Here is a 27,286-nt window from a genome sequence, read left to right as displayed (position 1 = left end):
AGACTGTTGTCTCAGAACATTTAAATCATCAGCTGCTGTTGTTGTCCTTGGCTGACCTGTTTAGTGTCTGGTTGTTAGTACAGCGGTGGTTTCTTTCTTTTTTTTCAGGACATTCCAAATTGTTGTACTGGCTATGTCCAATGCCCACTTCAGAATGGCTTGCTTTTATCCCATAGACAGCTCTCTGGTCTTGATGTTGGTTTATCCTTATTAACAAATGCAGTCTTCAGAGGTGAAACCCAGGGCTCAAACCAAGAGTAGACATTCAAATTGCTTAATCAATCAATCTAACAGTGCACACCAGGTAATAAGAAACATCTGTCCCAATATTTTTATCAGTTTTTTAAAAATTGGGTGGGTTCAAACAAAAGGTGTTATGCTTTAAGTTGTTTAACACATGATGTAAATATCAGGAAAAGAAAGATAAAACTGGAATAGCAAGGAAAATACAATATTAGCCTTGCTATTCCAATATTTTTGAGGGGACTGTAAAATAAATTCACTAATTTATATTCTCAAAATGAGTATTTTATGAATGAAAGACATTTACAGTTAAACCCACAAAAGACCGAAAATCATAAATCAGTCACACAGCAACTGTAACCTGGTCAAGCTGCAATTCATTAGTTTGTCCACCAGGTGTCAGAAAAAACACTTAAAAAACACTATTAAAACAATTGCGTCAGAAATCAACTCAGAAATATCCAAAATTTAACGATCTGAAATTAAAAAAAATGTAGGAATGTTGCAGAACGGTTAATACATATTTTCTTCTTTGTTGAAAAATGTTTTCATTAAATGATCTATTTATTACAAAGAAATAAACAGATTAGAATATACAGTGTGGTACACATCCCTGACTATTACAGTAATAAGGAGTTGTGAGGAATATCAGAGTTTCAGCAGCTAACATTTTTTGCAGCTCTGAAAGCAGCTAAAAGTACAATTTCTCTGCTGTAAAGAAAATGCCAGTTCATGAGAAGTTATTTAACACGGTAAGTCAAAACCATATATTTGTGATCAATAAGAATTATCAAGCTTGTACCAGCAATGGAAGAGCGCATGGCATTTCCAAAAATAAAAAATAAAATAAAAAATGCTAATATGTGCCAGGAGCTCGCTGTGGACATACAATGGATTACAATTTAGGGAAGGTGACTAACCAATATAAAACTATATAAAAAGAGATCATGTAAATCCTGTGAAGTAGTTTCCAACTGATCATCTGATGGTTTGGGTTTTTTGAGCAACTTGTCCAGTTACTATGGAGAGAGATTTTAATGGGTTTTTGAGTAAATAAGTGGAGCAAGTGGTTTGTGCATTTAGGCTGTGAGGAGAAACAAGAGATTCTTCAACTGTCCACAAATGACTTTAGGTTTAAAACAACAATGCACAAAGAGGCAGCATATAACTTAAAATTAGTGTTTGGAAAGATCAACCCCTATCTGTTCTACTGTGCTGTAAAGTAGGTATCTGAATCCGAGCATGTTTACCATTCCAAATGTAACTAGATATTAACTAATTGAGCTTTTTCCAGTAGCCAGCAGGTGGGGCTATTGTTCATTTTGGCAGATGCCCTTATCCAGAGCACCTTACATTTGAACTCATTTTATACAATTGTGCAATTGAGGGTTAAGGGCCTTGCTCAGGGGCCCAGTAGTAGCAGCAGCTTGGTGAACCTGGGATCCGAACTCACAACTTATGATCAGTAGTCCAAAACCTTAACCATTAAGCTACCACATTCACTGCACTCGAACACTCGCAAAAAAATGGATAAATGAGTGGAAAATCAGTAGAACAAATGACGGCTTACCGTCTCCTGTGACTCAGAGACTCCTCTGTGTTTCTCTCAGGGATTTGGAGTTGTAGTGTATCGCTAGCACCTCCCTGCTGGACATGACCAGAGCGCACAGGTTCTCCACACAAACCACGAACCTACAACACACACACAGATCATTAGAGAATAGTTCACTATTAGGTTTGCTAATTTAAAAAAAAGTGATTAACTAATAAATTATTAGAGCTGAAGTTGACAGCTAGCTTTGCTAAACATTTATTGTATAAATGAAGTGTGCCATGTATCAAGTCGCGATGTCACACGCCCTTGTTGCCTGTTCTTTATGGTGCTCTTCTGACCTGTGAGGAAAGTCGGGCAGCATTCCTGCTAGCCAAAGCTACAGCTTCTGTGATGAGAGTTGGGATTGAGGAGAGTACATGCTCGAGCTCGTTCCCATCATGCATGCGTGTCGCCAGCACCTCCAGCGAGCGCACAAATTCCTGCCAGTGGGCATCGACCTCGGCGAGACCGGCCAGGCAGCCGCGCAGCACGTTCAGACAGTAGCCCATGCATGGCTTGCTGTCTGCCAGGCCCTGACACAACGGACAATAGCGCATACGCATTAGGGCATGGCGACAATCACGGCTTGGCTGAGCGTGGTCCGTGGTGTTGATGACCTCAACGGCAAGGTGCATTGCCTGCAGAAACGTTCTCTCTGCAAGCGAGGCATGCGACACCAGCAACACGAGGCGAGTTGGGGTAACACCATACGCTCCTGCACGGTGTCCAACTATCTGCACACACTCTTGGTAGACGGGATCGAAAGGTGCCATGCCAGGCTCCACAAATTGCTCATACACCAATGGGAAAAGCGTGTGGAAAAAACGATGTGCTGCTTCTTCTAGGTTAAGCTCTGCCCCCAGCACAAAAAGACCAACATCAGTAAAAAGTTCAGCCAGTGGAGAGGAAGCACGCCTGGAGAGATCACCGTACAATTCATTCAAGAGGAAAAAGGTTTGGTTCTGCACATCACGCACCACCGAGTCCACAGTGTCTAGAAGAGAGACAGACAGAAAAGAAGAGGAGAGAGAGAGAGAGAGAGAGAGAGAATTAATCATCTAACATTAATAAACAACTAGGGAAAATGAAATAATCAAACATTAAGTTCTGTCAGCGGCCTATAGAGGGCAAAATATTATGATGTTTACACCATATCAACCATTTTTTTTACTCGGTGGCTCAGATCTACAAGCTCCTCCTCCTACCATCCTCAGACCTACAAGCTCCTCCTCCTGCTATCCTCAGACCTACAAGCTTCTCCTCCTTCATGAGTAGGAACAATTGACTTTACTTTAACTTGTTTTGGTGTGTGTGTGTGTGTGTAAGTGCACTGATGTGTGTTTGTCTTGTTGATGCTGTGACTCACAGAGATCTTTAGTTTCATCTGTCAGAACATCTTGACTTTTTCCAGTATCACAGATAAAATTCTCCAAACACAGAGATCGTGTTGTCTCCCAGTTGACCTCTCTTCCATTGTCTTCCATTTTTTTATGATTTTTATTCTTTTTCACCCTTTGTTCCTTCTTTAATCCTACATTTCTTTCATTCTTCGTTTTAAATGATACAATCCTTAATTCTGTCTGTATGTTTACAATTTTCAAAACTGCCCACTCGGCATCCCTCATTTCTCTTCCTTCTTTCCTTCCCGCAATCTTTTTTTAAAATTTCTGAAAAGGTTTTTAAATTTCATCTCTAAAAACCATCCCTCCATCAGTTTGTTTGCAGTATAGGTCACCCTCAGTGTGTGGAAACTGTGTGTTTGATGTTGGGTGTGTGTTCAACAGAGCGATGTAAATCAGTCATATGATTCTTGTGGTTTAGTCAGTTTCCACTTCACACGTGTTCACAAGGCAGGGGAAATAAAGAGATAAAAACCGAGTAAAAAAAAAGAAAAGATGAAAGGAAACACGATTTGTGATGGAGGAAAATGCCACAAAGGCTTTGTGTGGTAAAATTATTCATTGTTAATACATTTGCTTACAATGTAAAAGGAAATGTTTGAATCTTATTGTAAATACTAGAGATGAGAGGCTGTAATGAGGGGTAAGCCCTCATGTCCATTGTACCGTCATATCATGATTCACAGTTTCAGTACATTCTGATGTGATCATTGCTTACTTCCTGCTCCTGGTGAAGGTTATTGAAAGAGCAGTAGAAAAGTAGCACTAAGTCACGTAAACACCAAGCCACCAATCAGCAATGATCAGTATGGCAAGCTCCATAAGCAAAGTAGTTCCTGCCCTATAGAACAGAACCGCATCCAAAACAAAAGTAAAAATATTCTTTTTCCTTTCAGTAGCAACACAACTAATGAATTCTTATAGGAACTGTGTTTCCTTAAACATACTACCCCCCCCCCAAAAAAAAAAAAAAAAAAAAAATATATATATATATATATATATAAGAAGTAGTTCCTTGCAAGAGTTTCTAGATTCCAACAAAACTTCCCAGATTTCTGAACAGGTAGCTAGACATAAAATATTCAAATCATTCTCAAATGCAAATCGTTTCTTTGGTTCCAGGAAACATGACTTGTAGCTGGGCTTCTACCAAAGATCTTGAGGTTTCCTATGTGCTTGAAAAATTTATCTTGGTTCTAAAGAGGTCTCAGGTTTCTGGAAAATGTTGCTCAGTTCTTTGAAACGTTTCAGACTTCCTGTAAAATTCTGAGGCCAAATTCTTAGCTCTTGATTAAAAAAATCTGGATAAATTTCCTGACAAATGAATTTCTTGGAAAATGAGTTTTTCTGGATTGGTGTAAATGTTTAAATTTGTGATATCTTTAAGTTCTAAACATGTCAACCCCATTTTGCTTGGAAAAACATGTCTATAGAAATGGGTTTCTAAATCTAGAACACTTAATGAGATTGTGCCTCATTCCTCTGGTGGAATCCATGCATGTTCTACATATGCAGAACCCTAGAATGAAGTGGTCCAAGTTCAAGCTTTTGAGGATGCCAAGAACTGGTAACTACCCCCAGGACCGTTTTTAGGACCCGTTTGCACTAAACGAGAAAATCATCCAACAGGATTAGACATCAGTTGTTCTCCAGTCTTGTGATTCTTCATTTTCTCAGCTCCATGATCCAGTTAGTTAATGAGTGCAAGTTAATTAGGAGACAGAGGAGCCACTCCACTGAGAGGCGAGAAAATCCGTTAAGAGTTAATCACTTAATGTCCCACTCGCCCAATTCAATTACACCGAGTGCGCTCTGTTCCAACACAGGCAATCTTAATGAAACACAGCCGCTCGGTGCTGGAAGAACGAAGGAGGAACAATAAGGAATCGAGTCATTAGCACCAGTCTTTTCATAACGATACAAGATCTCACTTTATGTCTCTCTAACACACACAGTGATCAAACAAATGAAGTGTGGTATTCATTATGCTGGCCAGCAGGTCGTCCTCATCAGCATCTGAACGAAGGCAGGATCATTTTTTCCCTCTTCCCAACAGGTGATGTGTTGTGGTGCGCTTTACAACAATTACACTTTTTTTGGATTTTATAGTTAATTGTTAGTTAAAATGAGTGTGTTTGGATTCACAGCTGCACTGACCAATCAGGATTCAACAGAGACATGTCATTTAATAATAGAGGGAAAAAAAATTCACACTTGTTAGTGAAAGAGAAATGAGTGTTGAGGTATATCAGTGAGCTTCAGATTTCTTTCAGACTTCAGATTTCTTCTGTTTATCAGCACTGCAGTGACTAAGGGAAACAGTGACACCGCAGTGTGTCCTTGTGTACAGCTCACACTTCAGAAATACATTCTTAATTACTGGATTTAGTGTTGATATTTGTGTGCCTGAAATTACAGGGGAAAAAAAAGCTGTTTTGTATGAAGTTTGTTGCTAGTGCGAGATTGTGTGGGTGGATTTAGGAGTCAGTCTGGTGTTACAGACAGCCATTATAATCTCACACATACACAGAGAAAGAAAGAGAGAGCAGGATAAAGCTAGAGCGAGAAAGCGAGAGGGAGAGAGAGAGAGAGAGAAGCAGAACATCGAGCCTGAGAGACAAATCCTTCCATCTCAGCCCTTCTTTCTGCTATCCATCTCTCTTTTTGTCTCTTTCCAGTTCTCATGGTGAAAGAATGCTCTGTTTTTGAACCCTGTTATTTTGCATGAGGAGAAGTGCAGCTCCTGACCGAGGTTACTAACTGTGTTTTCGTGTGTGTGTGAGAGTGAGAGAGAGAGAGAGAGAGTGTCAGAACTCTTGCAAAGAGAAGGATGAGACTACACTGCACACCATTGTGTATAAGTGTCATAAGAAATAAAATATGCTAGGAACTTCTCCTGCCACACATAGTGTACACACACCTGAACTCCAGTGAGAGTAAATGAGACTTTTTAAATCAGTTAACACATGCTGTCTGCAACTGTTTCTATTTTTTCCCTATTCTAGAGTGGGTGGCGATCAATAGTTTCAAGCTATAGATCCACACAGAGTAAGCACAAAGTTCTTAGCACTACAGCTCTGGAGTACAAAGTTCCTAGCTCTAAATTCTTGGTCAAGAATGTAGTTCCTAGCTCTAGAGTCTATATGAAGTAGCTCTAGATGCCATGCTGAGAACATTTCTCTAGAGTCTATGTTGAGTAAATGGTTCCTAGCTCTAGATTCTGTGTTGAGTACATGGTTCCTCCATCTAGATTTTGTCTCCAGTACATAGTTTCTACATCTAGAGTCTGTTACAAGTACACAGTTACTAGCTCTGGATTTTGTGTCAAGAATGTAGTTCCTTGTTCTAAAGTCAATGTCAAGTACATACTCGGTAGCTCTGGATTCTGTGATGAGAACATAACTCCTAGCTCTAGATTCTGTGCCGAGTACATAGTTCCTACATCTAGAGGCTGTTGCAAGTACATAGTTCTAGACCCAAGCTCATGATCCAAGCTCTAGATTCTCTGTCAAGAATGTAGGTCCTAGCTCCTAGAGTCCATGTTGAGTACATGCCTGGCAGATAGGTATGGAATACATAGTTCTTACTACAACATACAATTTGTTTCAAGTACATAGTTCCTAGCTCTAGTTTCTCTGTCGAGAACATAGTTTCTAGCGCAAAGTCCATACTTGGTAGTCCTAGATGCTGATCTAGAATGTGTTGACTACATAGTTCCTAGCTTTAGTGTCTATAAACCCTAGAGTTAGATATTGTGTTGAGTACATTAGATCTAAGCTCTGTAATCATAAGCATGAGAACATATCCAATATAAGCATGAGACCATAGCATCTAGATCTACAGTTCCTGTCAAGTGCATAGTTCCAAGCTTTAGAGCCAAAGTGTCCTAAGCTGGTATCTGATTCAAGTCCAGAGTTTCAAGCAGCAGTATCCAAGTCAAGTTCTGCTTTACTGTGTCTAGAGTCTGAGTTGAATCCAGACTCATAAGATTCTATAGTTTCTATACAATTCAAGGGCACTGATTCTAGATTTGGAGTCCAAGTCAGTAAAGTCTGTATCTCTAGATTCCCAGTTGATTCCAGTGTCCTAATCTGTAAACTCTGGATAGAGTATAAAGTGTAAAGAGTTCAGAGATGTGTCAATAGAGTCCAGGTCCAGACTCCAGAAAGGGATTTGGCTTCAGGATGAGCTGTTTTCAGCTATGCAGCATTCTTTAGTCCATTTTTATAGTGTGCCATACAGTCTGAGAAACCACATAAGCCTGTTTGGGACAGTGAACAACTCCACACAGCCATCTGAGGAGAGAGTGTTTGACGACTTAAACATGCAGTTTGCACCGCGCTAAACTGGAAGCCATACTTGTTAGCTTCATTAGCCTTGTGGCTCACATAGGCTTTAAATACAGATTCACTGCTGTGGGGAATTCCCATCTGAAAGAAATTCTCTTGGGAATGGGACATTGCTCTTTCTCTCTTTTTCTTCCTCCCACCCTCCCTCCCTCACACATACACACACACACACACACACACACACACACACACACACACACACATACATAAAAAGACCTGCTGGCTTTTCCATATCCTGCCACAAAAAAGTAATTAGTCTAAAATGTGAGACAATGAGACACATGCATAAATAAGGGCCAGATGCTTCCAGTGAGACTTAATCAAAAGCAAAGTGACAGCAAGCAGAGTGGCACATTAGAGTATCAGTCATGCATGTAATGTGCTATTTATCAACATCACACATTCAAGAGGATCGTCTTTAAGCCTGTCAGTGCACTACTTAGCGCTGTGTCCACAGGCTATAGAAACGGACAATAAAAACATCCTGATAGAAATGGGCCACACAATCTCCCTTTTCATGCTTGTGGAAAACAGAATTAGCAATATTAGCTTGAGAAGTGTTTATATCACATGATTAGACAATTATTAAAATGTATACAACATGACATGTACAGTCATCGGGTTATACATTGGGTTCAAATTTAGTGATAGTGATAAATTTTCCAGATAATAGTGTTTCTATTACAATGAATGTTTTTACTTTAAAGTTAAATACAGTTTAACTTGCTAGCAGATAGCCAGTCTTTTATGCAGAAAGACAAAAGAGACAGTAACGTCAATGTTTACCTCAGATATGTTGAAAAAAGTGACTAAAAACACACTTAATGTGGCTAAAGTTACACCGTAGCATTGACTCGGCTTTAAAAATAGAGGATCTATTCTAAATAACTGTATAAACATACATACATCTATATATTACAGTGACAAACATAGCCTGAAACACTGCCAGTTAACAAAGTGTAGATTTAAATGTAACAACTATTCAAAGACAGGAAACATCCACAAACAGCATATAACACTAGAGATATTAGTGTTGTGTGATTAACATTAGCCTTTTCAGATTTAGAAATGGTGACACTGTTAGGTTAGTAACATCATGAATGTGAAATTGTTTTTTAAAAAAAGTAAAGGATTTCTCAGAAAAAGAACAGAGCATAGTGTACAATAGGGAGAGAAACATTCTTGGAAAACACTGGAATGAATAAATTGAGTCAAATTAAATATGAAAGCTAAAAGTGCAGAACGAAGCCAAAGATGCACTTAGCATTAGTTCATGCAGGGTAATAGCATGTGCTGTAAACATTAGAAATAAACTGTAATCCAAATAAATTAAAAAGAAAAAAAAAATCTCCCTTGAGGCTGTCTCAGTGAAACATACCTTAGCCAATTCAATGTTTTATAGCATGCAATAATAAACAGGTACGCAAATAGATGCTAAATATATGCACATATAATTACAGAGTCAAATGATGTTAAATGAACCCAAGTGATGCTTTTAACATTAGTTAATTATCTTATTTGAAAAGTTAGCATGTTCTGTAAACAATATAATAGCACAAAAAAAACAAGCAATCAAACAATTCAGATTTAGGGCTATATGAAAGTGAATGGCACCAAACAAAGCCAGAGAGAAGGATTTAGCGTCAGGTAATCAGGTAGCATCAGTGATTTAGCTAATCATTTCTTTTAAAACATTAGCATGACATAACAGTGAAGTACAAATGTTAACAACAGGCTGACAAAAGAACAAATTCATTGAGAAATAAAGAGTTTAAGGCTATACAAATGTGAAGGGTGCAAATTCCAAAGGGATGGGCTTGAGCATTAGCTAATATTATTAATAATCTAGCTAATTAGTATGTTGGCATGTGTAACAAAAAAAAAGTGTTAATGTCTTTCAGCAGTGCCATTACAGAGCACCTCGTAAATGTCTCAGTAATAAAGCACAATGCTGTTCAAATGAAAGGACACAGCTTTAACCCACTCTGTGTATGTGTACTGTCACCTTTTCTTTCGCATTCTGTCGGTCCTCCATGGAAACCAAAATGATTATTTTGTCTCACCTGCTGTGTTTCGGCTGCTAAAAGCCTTTTCTATCTGACTGGCTGTGTTCCAAATCAAATGTCCTTTTGGTTACCAGAACAGAATACCATGAAAGCTTTGTGGAAACATGAACAACCAGTGAGTCACTGTGACTAAAATGCAGGTGAAAAGTTTGCCTGGTAGCTAGCAGTTGTGTTTGTTTTCGCTTTTGTTGTCGTTTGGTTTTTGAGTGCAACATGTGAATTAGAAGCAACATAACATGACATTTGAGTGACTAATGTGTTGCTAGGATGAAAATAAGGATACTAGCTAAGCATGCTAATAAATCAGGGTTGATATGGCTTGCTAGCATGCAGTTGTTATTTTATTTAGCAATGTAACAACATGGTGTGTGAAAACAAAGCAATTGTCAGAAACTCCAACATTTACTTCAGGAGCCTCAGGAAATTACCCTTTAACTACTGTTAGCATCAACTTATGCTAACTTCCACATGACAACATTGTGAAAAACTGAGAAAAAAGATTATTCATATTGAATCTTCTTGTAAACACTATAAACATGTAACTAGGTTTGAATGTAACGTGAAGTGAGAGAAAGTGTGAGTTATGTTGGATGTGCAAGTGCCGGATGAGCTCATGAGCATGTTTGTCTAATAGGTGATCAACCGTGCTTCAGTTGTCCTCATGAGCTGAAGGCTAAATGATAAACCATATCTGAGTGCCAAATGACAAGTCAAAATCAACTAACAATACTGAACAAAAAACACATGTTGAGACAGACGCTGAAAGAGAACACTGCCTTAAACATATAGAAAGAGAAACAGGTACAGAAGTAGAGGCATTAAGACATACAGCAAAAGACGGATAGGGAGAAAATATAGAAGTCGGGACAGAGTGTGAGACACTGAAGGAGAAATATGTAAAGAAACATGCAGAGACAGATACAGGCGTGAGACAGAGAAAGCGAGGAGACAAATCAGCTGATTTTAAGAGAAAAACATAGATCCAGAGTGAGACTAAAAGAGATAAGAAGAACGACAAAGTAATAGAGAGAAAGAGAAAGAAACAGATCGAGGGAGACAGCAAGGTCTTTGGGTGGTAAATTACAGGTTCGTATTTTTTAACAGGACATTTGATTTGAGGTTAAAAGGAATGCACAAGTGTGCGGGTGTTTACAGTCACAGAAACATCTCATCATGAGCCATTAGCCTCCCAGAATGCAACTTAAATGCCTTAAATTACCACCACTGAGCCCTGTAATACACACATCACCAGGGACTAACATCACACAGTGACACACAAGCAAAGAGGGACAAACAAACTTTCAGGTGAAACAGTACGGCCCAAAAACAACATCCAGAACGTCCCACTTCTGACCAAGGTCCTCAACTAGTTATTTTTGGTGTTTGAAGACGGTTAACGAGCTACAAGGAACCCCGTCCAACCTGATTAAACCAGCCACAGTCCACCCTTCTCTAATCTCAGCCCAGTTAAAGTCAACCCAACCAAGACCCAGCCTGAGGCAAGCTGAGACCCAGCCTGAGGCAAGCTGAGACCCAGCCTGAGGCAAGCTGAGACCCAGCCTGAGGCAAGCTGAGACCCAGCCTGAGGTAAGCCTGATAGAATGGGTTCTGAGCTGGTTCGATCTCACTCACCTTGTAAGATGGCAATATTCTGTGTGATGAGAAGCTTCAGGTTGAAGCTGAAGGTCTGCAAAAGATTCTGGATGTCCCGATGCACTGCTGTCTGGTACTGCTCCTCCACTTCACTTGTGCAGCAGGTCACACTGTGGCTCTGACACACCTGAAGATCCGATCCTGTCAGAATTGAAATAGGATATTTATAAGAAATTCATTGACCAACTATTATTTAATGACTTTTTCCCAATATAGTTGCCTACTGGCCTAGAGTCTGAATGAGGATCTGTTAGGCTAATGTGTACCTGTGTTGTTTGCTGGTAAAGGGTACTAATGCAGTGCAAATCATTAGCAAATCTGAACCCATGACTACCCAGAATCAAGAGATGTGTGTGCATAATATTTTGTGATCACGTCCTAGCTATAGAGTCTGAATGAAGTCCATAGATAATACCTCTGGAGTACTAAACAAGTCCAGAGTCTGTAGTTCTAGAGTATGGATCTTTATCCCCAAGCCACAGAATCAGAAACATGTCTAGTATCCCAGGCTGCAGAGGCCAAAATGAGTCTATAGTTTATAGGTCTTGAGTCAAATCAAACCCAGTGCATGCACTGTTAGAGTCAGCTTTGTAGTCCAAAGCCACAGAGTCAAACACAGAGTCCTGTAGTGTGCATGTATTGTCAAGATCTTTGTAGTCTAAGTTGTGTCTACTCACTAGGATTCAATAGGAGTGCCAAATCATAGAATCCAAGTTGACTCTAGAGACCGACATTAGAATCTAAGACAAATCCGGTCTGTAAAACTACAGCCCAAGTCAAATTCCAAGCCATAGACTGCAGGTCAAGTACAGAGAATAAAACTATAAAGATGTATAAAAATTCAAGTTGATTCTGATCATGGAGTGCCGACGTAAAATCCAAGTATGGCACTAGTAAGGGTGCAATGTTCAAATTCATCGTACCCTATACAGGGCACAAAGAAAATGAACATAAATCTATGTATGATTCGATCTAACATAAGGATGGCATACTTTCCTTTAATCACAAATCATGCTAAATACACTATATTGCCAAAAGTTTTGGGACACCCCTCCAAATCCTTGAATTCAGGTGTCGTATTTCAGGGGTTGGGCTCGGCCCCTTAGTTCCAATGAAAGGAACTCTTAATGTTCTCAATTGAACTCTTAATGGAACTTCTTAATGGAACTTCTTAATGGAACTCTTAAAGCTTTATACATTTTGGACAATTTCATGGTCCCAACATTGTGGGAACAGTTTGGGGATGACCCCTTCCTGTTCCAACATGACTGCACACCAGTGCACAACGCAAGGTCCATAAAGACATGGATGACCAAGTTTGTTGTGGAGGAACTTCAGAGTCCTGACCTCAACCCGACAGAACACCTTTGGGATGGTTCGGAGCATGAAATCCTCGAACAAATTTCGGAGCATGGAATTGTTCAAAATGTCTTGGTATGCTGAAGCATTAAGAGTTCTTTTCATTGGAACTAAGGAGCCAAGCCCAACCCCTGAATTCAATGATTTGGAGGGGTTTCCCAAAACTTTTGGCAATATAGTGTAGCTCTAAGAAAGCATCACTGTGGGGAAAAATCCCAAACATGAAAATGTGTAAAAATGCAAAGTTTCCTCATTAATCTATGTTTAAACATAACTATGTAGAGGCCTACGACAGAGGGTTTACTTTTCCAGCCAAAGAAAATTTGAACAACCACTGTTCTCTTTTGTGGAGGTTTAGACCTTATGTGTGGATTCGGAAGGCTTGGCTCAGCCCAACTACACTGTCCATCGCTTAAGAATGACCAACATATGACCACTAGTAAGCAGATATTGCCCAATGTATTGGTCATTCTCAGTACAGCATCAACATACTTTCCTTTCAAAAAGAATCCAAAGAACCCATGAAGAGCTCTTTTCTGTAAATATGCACAAAAGCATACAATCAGGAGAACATCTTGTTCCTGCTTATCACTTTGAACGATACCATCGAAGATAGCAACTCTTCGTACACGACACACTCACACACTTGATACCAGCACACACTCCTCTGCATGCAGGTCAGCTGTGCAGCTGCGGGTTTGAACACGAACTGGCGCACGTGAGTGTTAAAAAAAACTGTTTATAAAAATGTAAAAAAAAAAAAAAAAACCTCTGCATGCATTAAACATATACTTTTCAAAGAGATTTTCTATTGCTAAATCAGAAAGGTCAGGTTTTTGTAGATCATTACACAGTGTTACTTGTGGTTTTAGAATTAAACTGTTTTCTTGATCATCATCTCCTCCTCGTCTCCTACTCATCCAGATAATTTGAGATGATAAGCCTCGGGCAAGGTTTTCTCTCCTGCTGAACCTCCACCCAAATGTTTCAGATTCAGGTGGATTTATTTTACAAAGCAGCGACGCGTCACCTCGACACTGTGCTCGCAAGACTCGACACGCCCCGATACTCAGTGGGAAAAATGCAAACAAGTTCAGGGATACAGAGAGCACGCTTGTTGTGAAATCTGCTTTTGGGATCCATCTGATGTTCAACTGAATCTTGAGAACATCTAAAATTCATGTCCGCTGCTCAGAGTCATATCTGATAAAGCAGAAAGAGTTCTAACTCCAACCATGATCCTAACCTGTTAACCTTTAAGAATCAGACATGTACTTCAGTACATTGCTACATGGGACAAATTTCACTCCCTGGTGTTCCCTGTCTTCTCATGGCAGCTATGACAAGTAATCCAACCCCTGATCATATCAGCACCCTCATGATTTTGCATTCCAGTTGGTGACATCAGTATTTTTCCTATATTTTGTTATACACTCCAAAAGTCAAGCACTGTGTTACATCGTTGTCCAGTGTTTACTGGTTAGTAAGATAGCTAGAGATTACCCAACTGAATGCACCACTGAATCAGAGAATCGCCCCACGCCTACCCTCATTTTGAAATACAGTCACTCATAACACGGGTGTGCGTACGTGTCGTACTTGCTGTCAGACAGAAACTAAACAGTGCCAAACACGGACATAAAGCGCTGCTTATCACATACTGGGGAGATGGAAGGATAAAACGGGTCAGATGGTAACATGACCAACTCCTAAACTCCCCAAAGTTCAAGGAATTTACTGATCAAATCTTCTGGCCCTCACAAGTGCAGGCTGTAATGTAACTTGCAACAAGAGGACACCTCAAAGTGGAAGAGCAGCCAAAAATACAAATAAATAAATACTAACATTAAAGGGATCCAGTAGTAATTAGCAGTACACTTCCTGAAAGATACAGAGTGCTGCAAGGACAGAGAGTTGATATCAGAGCTTATGATTGGTTGGCTGTTAATGTGTTATGACGACATAAGCTGATAGATTACATTCGAATTGTGCAACATTCAGTCAGTGTTTCTTATTGGGAAGAAACCATAGTTTAATCTGTTGTAGCACTACCCCTTACTTGTCTCATACATGTATGTGTACTGTAATGCTGTCCCGACTGTACCTGTCCCAGGTGTGTGTGTGTGTACTGTAATGCTGTCCCCACTGTACCTGTCCCAGGTGTGTGTGTGTGTACTGTAATGCTGTCCCCACTGTACCTGTCCCAGGTGTGTGTGTGTGTACTGTAATGCTGTCCCCACTGTACCTGTCCCAGGTGTGTGTGTGTGTACTGTAATGCTGTCCCCACTGTACCTGTCCCAGGTGTGTGTGTGTGTACTGTAATGCTGTCCCCACTGTACCTGTCCCAGGTGTGTGTGTGTGTACTGTAATGCTGTCCCCACTGTACCTGTCCCAGGTGTGTGTGTGTGTACTGTAATGCTGTCCCCACTGTACCTGTCCCAGGTGTGTGTGTGTACTGTAATGCTGTCCCCACTGTACCTGTCCCAGGTGTGTGTGTGCTGTAATGCTGTCCCCACTGTACCTGTCCCAGGTGTGTGTGTGTGCTGTAATGCTGTCCCCACTGTACCTGTCCCAGGTGTGTGTGTGCTGTAATGCTGTCCCCACTGTACCTGTCCCAGGTGTGTGTGTGTACTGTAATGCTGTCCCCACTGTACCTGTCCCAGGTGTGTGTGTGTACTGTAATGCTGTCCCCACTGTACCTGTCCCAGGTGTGTGTGTACTGTAATGCTGTCCCCACTGTACCTGTCCCAGGTGTGTGTGTGCTGTAATGCTGTCCCCACTGTACCTGTCCCAGGTGTGTGTGTGCTGTAATGCTGTCCCCACTGTACCTGTCCCAGGTGTGTGTGTGTACTGTAATGCTGTCCCCACTGTACCTGTCCCAGGTGTGTGTGTACTGTAATGCTGTCCCCACTGTACCTGTCCCAGGTGTGTGTGTACTGTAATGCTGTCCACACTGTACCTGTCCCAGGTGTGTGTGTGCTGTAATGCTGTCCCCACTGTACCTGTCCCAGGTGTGTGTATGCTGTAATGCTGTCCCCACTGTACCTGTCCCAGGTGTGTGTGTGTACTGTAATGCTGTCCCCACTGTACCTGTCCCAGGTGTGTGTGTACTGTAATGCTGTCCCCACTGTACCTGTCCCAGGTGTGTGTGTACTGTAATGCTGTCCACACTGTACCTGTCCCAGGTGTGTGTGTGTGTGTACTGTAATGCTGTCCCCACTGTACCTGTCCCAGGTGTGTGTGCTGTAATGTTGTCCCCACTGTACCTGTCCCAGGTGTGTGTGTACTGTAATGCTGTCCCCACTGTACCTGTCCCAGGTTTCTTCAGCACACCAGTTGTTGTGTCGATCTGCTGCAGCTGCAGGAGTTTGCTCACTCTATCGCAGCTGATCGAGTTTTGTTGCGTTCTGTCGGTGAGAGCGACGAGACACAAACACACCAACCACCACCAGCTCTCCATTTTAACTACGACAATCCAGCTGCAGTACTGACGCTGTTCAGAGAGATTCCAGGTGTGATCCACTCACAGGTGATTCTCCAAATACTGCACGGGATCAGAGGAAAAGCCACATTAAAGCTCAGGATAAGTGCAGTAACACTTTCACTACGTCACGTTTCATTCAGCTTCGGCCCATTTCAAGAAGCTTCACATTAAACCACTAAATGATTCACAAAAACTTTGAAAACATGAATCATAATAAACAAATATTCTAATTGATTCTCAAAGGTGATTCATTAGATCTCAAAACCTGCATCATTCATTCATAAATTAATAAGTAAAATGATTCTTTAAAGCTACATAATTGACTTGTTCAACCTAAAACCATTTGACAAAACAACATTATTCTAAAGGAATCGTACTAAACCTCAAATTCACTAAACATTAAAATGACTCCGTGAACCTACAAATGATTCACTAGACATCAGAAACAACTCAATAAGTCTCAAATGAAAAGATCTCATTTCAAACTGATGTCTAAGAAAAGCTTCAAACTCTTTACACAAGTCGTTAAATCTTTATGTTAAAGCGCACATCAAAAATGATTTAATTCAACTCATAAATCTGTGATGTAGCGCCTGCTTTAGAGCTCATAATTTTTACCTCAGGAAATATTTCTGAACCACAAATGAACCATTTTTTTTTCAAACGCTTTGAAATCACAGACACTGCATTAAAATGCAATGCTTTAAACTATAAAGATTCATTAAACTTAAAAAAAAAAAAAAAAAAAACTTTTTTTTTTTGCTCCAAAATAATACAATAAAATTTACCTTCATTTCTAAAAATATATTTAATAAAATTAAAGACAATCTTAAACATCATAAAGCTCACAATTACAAATATTCATGAATACTGAATAAAGAAAAACCTACAAATATATCCCAAAAGCTGCTTTAAGAGCTTGGAAAACATACAAGCTTTAATTCTACTTTAAAGCACAAAAAAAAACCTCTCAAACTTTCAGATGTTGACTTTAAATATCAGTAAATTATGCTGAAGTTTCAGGAATGTTCAGGAAAATCACAGAAGAGCTTTACTAAAGGTCAGAAAATCAGGACTATACCTCAGCTGATGTGCATAAAGTCTCACAAAGTGCAGAAACAACCAACACACACAGACACACACAGCTTTACTGGAGCTGTCAAAGCAGCATGGGCGGTGTCCTGGAATTGTCGCCACCTCCTCCGGCTCCTCCTCCTCCTCTCAATGACATCATTACACTCACACACATACTCATCCAGTGTGAGGTCTAAACACACACAAGACACTAGCTCAGGGCCTCCGACACACACACACACACACCCCACCCACAACACACTGCTCTTTCCTGAACATCTTCATCAGTCACTGATCCACTTAAAAACAAAATTTCTTCACTCAGAGCTGCACTCTATAATCTGCAGCGCTGTCACGAGCCATAATCAGCTGCTTCTTCTTAAATCAAGGGCCATTAAAGCCAACTACAAATCTCTCACTCCTGCTGCTCAACTTCCTAAAGACCACAGCGGCGCCTGGTGGACAGCACGGAGAATGACAAGTGAACACAGAAAGAAACGGCCAAGAAGAAGGATATGGAGAGGCAGAGAGGTAAAGATGGAAAGAGGAAAAAAGGAACCGAGAAAACAGGAGGAAAAGGAGAGAAAGAAAGGAAATAATTAAAGAACACCAAGAGGAGGGAAGGAAGAAAGAGAATGGTGGGAAGTAGGAACAGACAACAAATTGGGGGAAACATTGAGAAATAAAAAGACAGCAAGAGGAATGAAGGAAGGTAAAGAAAGAATAACAGGGAGGAAAGAAAAGGCCAGAAAGAAAAAAAGGAAGGAAGCAAAAAAGGAAAGAAGTGGAAGAAAGGACCGAAGTACAAAAATATGAGTAAGTAAATGAAATGAAGCCTGAAAAGCAAAGGACAATGGAAAGGGAAGTAAAGAATTACGTAGAAGGAAGGAAGGAAGGAAGGAAGGAAGGAAGGAAGGAAGGAAGGAAGGAAGGAAGGAAGGAAGGAAAGAAAAGGTGGAAAGTCAAATAAGGGGAAAACATTGGAAAATAAAAAGACAGCGAGAGGAATTAAGGATGGTAAAGAAAGAAGAAAAGAAATCAGGAAAGAAAAGGCCAGAAAGAACAAGGAAGGAAGCAAAAAAGGAAAGAAGTGGAAGAAATGACAGAATTGGAAAAGAAATGAGAAAGAAAAAAATAAGGAGAAGGAAGAAATGATGGAGAGAAAGATAAGGAAAATGGAAAAGAAGAAAATGGCAGAGAGAGAGAGAGAGAGAAATAAGGACAATAACAGGACAAGACGAATAAAAGAAAGAGTTAAAGAGTCAGAATGTTGGCACCCTGGAGTGTTCAGGAAGGCCCTTAATAGGGCTAAAAGCTTGATTTGGAACACAGCTGTTAATAAAGCACTTCTGAGGGTGCTTGTTGTGAAAGAGGAGGCAATCCCTCCATTCAGCAGAGACTCAGATGCTGTACAGATTTAGAGAAAATGAGTTGTTTGGATGGTGAATTGATAAACCTTTTTCCTCAGTGTGTAAATGGATGTTGGTCATCCAGACTAAATACACACCCATTAAAGTCACTTTATATACAGATGTGTGTTTGAAACACAGCCAATTAGCCATCCAGGAGTGCTGTGTACTGCTCAAAAGGTCAGCACTTGATTAGGATCAAACTTGATTTGGAACACAGCCATTTTCATGCTTTTATGCCACTCCTGTCAGGATTTGGGTTTTTTTTTTGTGAATGGCGTGCAAAAACGTTTTTTTGCTTTTACACTAAATGACATGCAAATTTGACATTTGTTGGGGGGGGCGGGGTAGGGGGTTAACAGAAAGCTTCCTGAAATTATAAGCAACCAATTGCTGTACTCGTGTTCTATACATGTGAATGAAAGAGGTCTTTGGCTGAATGTGAAGTCACACGACATCTAATTCCAAATCTGCAGGAAATCAGTTACGTAGTCAAAAAACTGTAAACGCCTCCTGATAATTAGCTTTTATGTGTTTGCAAAATCTTGGAGAGACTAATTATATGATTATTATGTCACAGTGGAAATACTGCACTCTGATCAAAAGCTGAGCCACAGCAGAAATGGAGCACACTACTCAGTGGACCTCAAATATGTCAGAATGAAAGGAAAGCTTGATTTGGAACACAGCCGGTCAAGTATCCAAAAATGCTGGAAAAACAGGATTGATGTTTGGACAGTGTTGATAAACACCATGGGGGGGAAAAAAGTAAACACAGTAATAATTTAAAGAAGAAGAAGAAGAAGAAGAAGAAGAAAGAAAAAAGAAAAAAGAAAAAAAAAAACCACCACAAAGGCATGAATTGAAACTTGCTTTGGAACACAGCCAGTCAGGGGAAGAAGGGAAAAAAAAGGAAAAACATGCATGGTTATTGGAAATCTATTTTATTTTCCATTTTATTGAAACAGTGTTACACACCAACACATTTATTTCCTGATCCTTTCACAAAGATGAAATGACACTTACACAGCTGGCTAAACAAAGAGAGCATGCTGCGATCTCCACACTCCTGTACAGGCCGGGACAAGTGCAATACGTCTGCACGCGCACACACACAGCATTGTCACCGATCCCGACCTGCACAGCAAGGGGACGAGAAGGACAGAGACGGCCGTCCGTCTGACCGCTGTCTCGAGCAGTTGCTGCCGCGCTCAGTTTTGCATGGATTTGCACAGCAAACATCGAGTCAGGCAGAATGCAAACCAGCAAAACTGAGCGAGGGACAGCGCAGTTAGGACAAGGGCAAAGCTGGGGCACGATGAGGACAATCAGCACAACATACACAGTCATGAACGAACAGAACACCCGTAATGGACTGTGTGGATGAGGACATTGCTACATTAGTGTGATGAATGCAGGAAATAAAGATGAGAAAAGAATGACGAGAACAGGAGGAGACAAGCAGAGAAAGAACATGCATGTAATAAAGGAAGAGGAAAAAAAGTAGGGGAAATGTAAGAAAAAGAGCGAGAGCGAAGAAAAAGAATTAAAATCATGTACAGGAAAACAGAAAGGAACAAGATAAACGGATGAGAAGACAGAGTAAACAAGATGGAAGGTTAAAATCAGAATGCATAAAAGGGAAGAGGGGAGAACCAAAAGGAAACAAGATGGCAAATTAAATCAGAGAAAAAAAAGAAAAGAAAAAAAAAAGAAAAAAAAACAAGAAACGGGATGAAGGGTAAAAAGAGAAAAAATGAGGAAGAGAGACAACTGAGCAAAGAATGAGAAAAAGAAAAAGACAGACAGGAAATAAAAGTAACACAGAAAAAAGTAAAGAGGGGACTGAGAGGCTGAAGAGAAATGGGATGGATAGATTGGAAGGAAAAACAGAGTGTGTAAGAAAACAAAAGGAAAGAATTAAAAATAGATAACGTGATAATGTCCTCCTCTTGGACAGTTTAAGGAGGGAAAAGAGAAAGGGAAACAGGAAAGAAAAAGACAATAAGATTAGAGAGGGATGGGGAGGGGATAAAGGAAGAGTGTGGGAGAAAGGGAAAGAGGGGAAAAAGGACAAATGAGCAAAGAACAGAATAGGGCAATCCCAAACAAAAAAGGAAGACTAAAAGGATGAAAGATGAGTGCAGGGACAGGAAGAAAAAAGGAAAGGGACAGAGACAAGTGACGGATTGAGGAGAGAAAGACGACTAGAACACTACAGAAGAAAGGCTAGAGAGCTGCAGAACAGGGAGACTGCTGGCAGTGGGGTGTGTGAAGGTCTCGTGGTTTAAATACACCGGTGTGGTTTTGGACTGATGTTTGAGCGTCGTCCTCTCTGGAAACAGGAAGTGATGCGGAACTGTACTACAGGGGAAAGCGTGGCTTTGAAGCTGGGAGTACTTTAAGTGCTCACACTGCAGTAGATCGCTCGCACACTACCTGCACTATAAGCACTTTAGTACTGCTCGAGCTCAGACGACGCCTCAGACAGCGGGACGGAGAAGAAGCAGGCCGCCGTCAGTTTTGCATAGATTTGCACAACTCATGTTTTCTTGTGGTGCAACTATGCAAAACTAGCCGAGAACTGCACCGGAGTCGGGGGTGGCGGCGGTCGGGGAAGCAGCGCTCATCGAGACGGTAGTCACGGCCCCTCGTGCCAGAAGGAGCACTTAGGGCAGTAGGTGCTAGTCTACTTCACTATCTGCACTAAATGCACCTTAGCACAAAGCCGTGCGAGTGCGCTCAGTTTCTTCCTCTTCGAAATGGGGAGATGTAGGGAGTCGCCACAGCCGGCACATTGCTAGAAGTGCCTCCACTGCAGTAGGTATTTCTTATTACTACCTGCACTGTAAGCACTTTGGCAATACACAGGCACACACCCGGACACTGGGGTGGTGGGATTTCAGTATCCAGTAAGGTTGAGGAACCTTTGATCAGACCTAAAGATTAAAACACATGAGAGAGAGAAATTAGTGGGGTTATATTCCAAACATGTGCTTCAGACTCACAAGAAATAGCTACATTGAGTAGGTCACGTGTTATGTTAATCAAGATTGAGATTAATTCATGTATCTGCCATATTTTGTCATTAATAATCATATTTACTCTAAAACCTTCATTAACAATGTAAAATGAACAGAACTCCAAAAAGCACGAGTAAGCGGACCGCGCGATGCGTTGGAATATCACGCATGCGCAGTTGTGGCAAAGACGAATATCACGCATGCGCGGTCACCCATCCCCCGCATGATAAACGGTAACATGGCGCCGGTGAGCTCGCTAGCCGAAGCATTAGCCTGAATGTTAGTCCACGTTTAAAATCGCTCAGTTGCAACGATGTATTTCACACCAACTTAAATAAAAATATCTTTATAAAACGTTCGCAGCGACCGGGCGAGATCGGAAGTTTAAACTTAACCCGTGTTGTTGCCACAGCGCTGCGCTAATGCTTGCTAGCTAGCTAAAGGCTAGCGTGTTACGAAGCAAGCACGCTAAGCACAACAGCTGCAGGGGGGAGAGAAATTGACGGGAAAATCTCTCAAAAAGATCCGCAGCCAGAAATAAAGTGTATCGAAATTAATAACAATAAATTGTTAGCTGTATTGAAATTAAATACACTAACGCTAGATAGTTAGTTCCATGGACACACTAACGACAAAACGAGCAGCGTCCCGACTCACAGCACAATCTTTATTCCACACAAAAACACCACACAGACACACGGCTCGTTCTGTTAAAATATATATTAAACTATCCAGGATTGAATGTTGATTGGTGTTTTTAATCCAACGCGCCACTTTGGCGTTGCCTAGCAGTGGTTGCTAAGCTCCTGCTGCGGTGGTTGTTAAACGCGCGGCCTACGGAAGCTGGTCCCCACGCGCTGCTTGCTGTTCCTCCTGCTCGCCGCGCGCGCTTTGTTCTGTTAACAATAAACGCTCACAAAGAGCTTTAAAAAGAGCGAAATCACCCTCATAACGCCCGCCGATCGCCGAAGTTCGGTTTGCGCGAGATGTACCGGAGCGAGTTAAAGTGCAGGGGGGTACGGTGCAGGTTTTTCAAATCTCCCCCCTTCATGTTCTCATGGAGGAGCAGAGGGCGACCATGCGCCACTCTTTACTACACTGTTTTCATCAGCCATAGTTGCGTTTCATACACCGCCTCGTGCTCCTGAAATCTCCCGCCGCGCTTAAAATCAATCCAACTCACCGTTTCTATTTCAAAATATTATATAAACGACACAGATCCTGGTGCGGAACGTTGGGAATAAGAAACGCGCACGCGACAACAGGTTCCCTGTGAATAAGGCAGAGTAAAGCCACCATGTTCAATACACCACACACACACTTACCCTCGTTTAGTCCCGCCGTTCGGCCCCAAAACGTACCAAACTGCACCGCAAACTTTTACATACCGCCGCCTGGAGCGAGGAGCATGTGCCAGCGAGCCGCACCGCACCGGAAATATTCACCCAAACCAGTTTGTAGGTCGTAGTAAAACTGAGAAAGTGGCGCGAAGGAAAAGCTGCGTAAACCATGTGCTGAATGAAGGGCGGATCCCGCGATATACGCCCAGCCCCCCCGGCTCATTAGCATAAACACTACTTCCGGCCGGTCGTAAATAACAGCCCTACAGCCTCGTCCACAAAGCCGTGTATTTGGCGCACTTGTCTGAGCGGGTTTAGCATTGTAGAACTGTCTTATTACTATAAACACACAACTTCCGGTCAATTTATCCAAACTGCAGCTCCCTCATTATCATATATATATACATATATTATTACCATTAATCACATCATTTGATATTTGTGACAGCAAGGAATTAGTGTCTATAATGAACTCAGAAACTGCACTGACCTAATAGTTTCTCATGGGCCCTTGTTTGCTGTTGTAGAAAGGACATTATTTAGTTATGTTGACATTATTTACTGTTCAGTGTCACCCAAATGAATCATCCCAGGGAGTTTTTCCTCGGCACCGTCACCACTGGTTTGCTCATTAAGGATAAAATAGTTTAATAATTTAACGTCATTTTCCCCTTCCTTTCTCTGTTTCTCTACTTTTGTAAAGCTGCTTTGAGACAATTTCTGTCCATTGTAAAAGGTGCTATACAAATAAAGTGAATTAAAAAAAATTGAATATGTGCATACAAATATATCCATTAACATAAACACATGTTTATCTGAAACTCATTAGGATAAACACCCTAGTTCTGATATTTACATACTGTAAATATCACGGTATCGATAAGGGCATGTCAGCTTGTCAACATGACAGGTGATGAGCCCATTATTCATTTATTTATTTTTTATATTATCACTGTGTTGAAATTAGCACTGTGTTGAAAAATTGCTATTAAAATGTTTTACAGTTATGTTTAAAGAGTACAATCTTTTGTCAAACACTGAATACACTGACCTGACAGTGACCGTGTACGCTGATGTTATGGTCATGTGACCAACAAATAATGAAACACATCATGTGATGCCCCCACCCCAGATATATATTTTATACCAAATAAGGTGTATGTTGAATGGTTCATATTTTTAGACTACATTATCACACACACTCCCTATAATCACACACTTGCTATAATCACACACACTATAATCACACTCTCGCTACAATCACACACTCGCTATAATCACACACTCGCTATAATCACATTCTCGCTATAATCACACACTCGCTATAATCACACACTCGCTATAATCACACACTCACTATAATCACACTCTCACTATAATCACACACACTCCCTATAATCACACACTCGCTATAATCACACACTCGCTATAATCACACACTCACTATAATCACACACTTGCTATAATCACACACACTATAATCACACTCTCGCTACAATCACACACTCGCTATAATCACACACTCGCTATAATCACATTCTCGCTATAATCACACACTCGCTATAATCACACACTCGCTATAATCACACACTCCCTATAATCACACACTCACTATAATCACACTCTCACTATAATCACACACACTCCCTATAATCACACTCCCGCTACAATCACACACTCGCTATAGTCACACACTCGCTATAATCACACACTCGCTATAATCGCACACTCGCTATAATCACACACTCACTGTAATCACACTCTCACTATAATCACACACACTCCCTATAATCACACTCCCGCTACAATCACACACTCGCTATAGTCACAAACTCGCTATAATCACACACTTGCTATAATCGCACACTCGCTATAATCACACACTCACTATAATCACACTCTCACTATAATCACACACACTCCCTATAATCACACTCCCGCTACAATCACACACTCGCTATAGTCACACACTCGCTATAATCACACACTCGCTATAATCGCACACTCGCTATAATCACACACTCACTATAATCGCACACTCGCTATAATCGCACACTCGCTATAATCACACTCTCACTATAATCACACACACTCCCTATAATCACACTCTAGCTATAATCACACACTTGCTATAATCGCACACTCGCTATAATCACACACTCACTATAATCACACTCTCACTATAATCACACACACTCCCTATAATCACACTCCCGCTACAATCACACACTCGCTATAGTCACACACTCGCTATAATCACACACTCGCTATAATCGCACTCTCGCTATAATCACACACACTCCCTATAATCACACACTCACTATAATCACACACTCGCTATAATCACACACACTCCCTATAATCACACTCCCGCTACAATCACACACTCGCTATAGTCACACACTCGCTATAATCACACACTCGCTATAATCGCACTCTCGCTATAATCACACACACTCCCTATAATCACACTCCCGCTACAATCACACACTCGCTATAGTCACACACTCGCTATAATCACACACTCACTATAATCACACACTTGCTATAATCACACACACTCCCTATAATCACACTCCCGCTACAATCACACACTCGTTATAGTCACACACTCGCTATAATCACACACTCACTATAATCACACTCTCACTATAATCACACACACTCCCTATAATCACACTCCCGCTACAATCACACACTCGCTATAGTCACACACTCACTATAATCACACACTCACTATAATCACACTCTCACTATAATCATACACACTCCCTATAATCACACTCCCACTACAATCACACACTCGCTATAGTCACACACTCACTATAATCACACACTTGATATAATCACACACACTCCCTATAATCACACTCCCGCTACAATCACACACTCGTTATAGTCACACACTCACTATAATCACACACTTGCTATAATCACACACACTCCCTATAATCACACTCCCGCTACAATCACACACTCGCTATAGTCACACACTCACTATAATCACACACTTGCTATAATCACAGACACTCCCTATAATCACACTCCCGCTACAATCACACACTCGTTATAGTCACACACTCACTATAATCACACTCTCACTATAATCACACACACTCCCTATAATCACACTCCCACTACAATCACACACTCGCTATAGTCACACACTCGCTATAATCACACACTCACTATAATCACACTCTCACTATAATCACACACACTCCCTATAATCACACTCCCGCTACAATCACACACTCGCTATAGTCACACACTCGCTATAATCACACACTTGCTATAATCACACACACTCCCTATAATCACACTCCCGCTACAATCACACACTCGTTATAGTCACACACTCGCTATAATCACACTCTCACTATAATCACACACACTCCCTATAATCACACTCCCGCTACAATCACACACTCGCTATAGTCACACACTCGCTATAATCACACACTCACTATAGTCACACTCTCACTATAATCACACACACTCCCTATAATCACACTCCCGCTACAATCACACACTCGCTATAGTCACACACTCGCTATAATCACACACTTGCTATAATCACAGACACTCCCTATAATCACACTCCCGCTACAATCACACACTCGTTATAGTCACACACTCACTATAATCACACTCTCACTATAATCACACACACTCCCTATAATCACACTCCCGCTACAATCACACACTTGCTATAGTCACACACTCGCTATAATCACACACTCGCTATAATCACACACTCACTATAATCACACTCTCACTATAATCACACACACTCCCTATAATCACACTCCCGCTACAATCACACACTCGCTATAGTCACACACTCGCTATAATCACACACTTGCTATAATCACACACACTCCCTATAATCACACTCCCGCTACAATCACACACTCGTTATAGTCACACACTCGCTATAATCGCACTCTCGCTATAATCACACACACTCCCTATAATCACACACTCACTATAATCACACTCTCACTATAATCATACACACTCCCTATAATCACACTCCCGCTACAATCACACACTCGCTATAGTCACACACTCGCTATAATGACACACTTGCTATAATCACACACACTCCCTATAATCACACTCCTGCTACAATCACACACTCGTTATAGTCACACACTCGCTATAATCACACTCTCGCTATAATCACACACACTCCCTATAATCACACTCCCGCTACAATCACACACTTGCTATAGTCACACACTCGCTATAATCGCACTCTCGCTATAATCACACACTCGCTATAATCG

General features: G+C 41.0%; 1 protein-coding gene across 2 annotated transcripts in view; it reads right to left on the bottom strand.

Annotated features, from left to right (window-relative positions):
- The window catches only part of gpc5a (glypican 5a), an 87,848-nt gene extending 64,783 nt beyond the window's left edge, over window positions 1-23,065 (bottom strand). The window contains exons 1-5 of one of the 2 annotated variants that reach the window (XM_058380972.1): window positions 23,043-23,065; window positions 15,974-16,208; window positions 11,285-11,446; window positions 2,137-2,831; window positions 1,814-1,935 (exon numbers count right to left, since the gene is read on the bottom strand). In XM_058380972.1, coding sequence (XP_058236955.1) covers window positions 1,814-1,935; window positions 2,137-2,831; window positions 11,285-11,446; window positions 15,974-16,124 — 1,130 coding nt within the window. In that variant the 5' untranslated portion in view covers window positions 16,125-16,208; window positions 23,043-23,065. Of the gene's footprint in view, window positions 1-1,813; window positions 1,936-2,136; window positions 2,832-11,284; window positions 11,447-15,973; window positions 16,209-17,229; window positions 17,998-23,042 lie in introns of those variants that run through there. The other variant, XM_058380970.1, reaches the window with a different exon arrangement.
- Between the last annotated feature and the right edge of the window lie 4,221 nt (window positions 23,066-27,286).

This window comes from Hemibagrus wyckioides, linkage group LG26, assembly GCF_019097595.1.
Source record: "Hemibagrus wyckioides isolate EC202008001 linkage group LG26, SWU_Hwy_1.0, whole genome shotgun sequence".
Classification (NCBI taxonomy): Eukaryota; Metazoa; Chordata; class Actinopteri; order Siluriformes; family Bagridae; genus Hemibagrus; species Hemibagrus wyckioides.
Note: the sequence above shows the minus strand (reverse complement) of the source record. Positions and strands in the feature narration are given on the sequence as shown.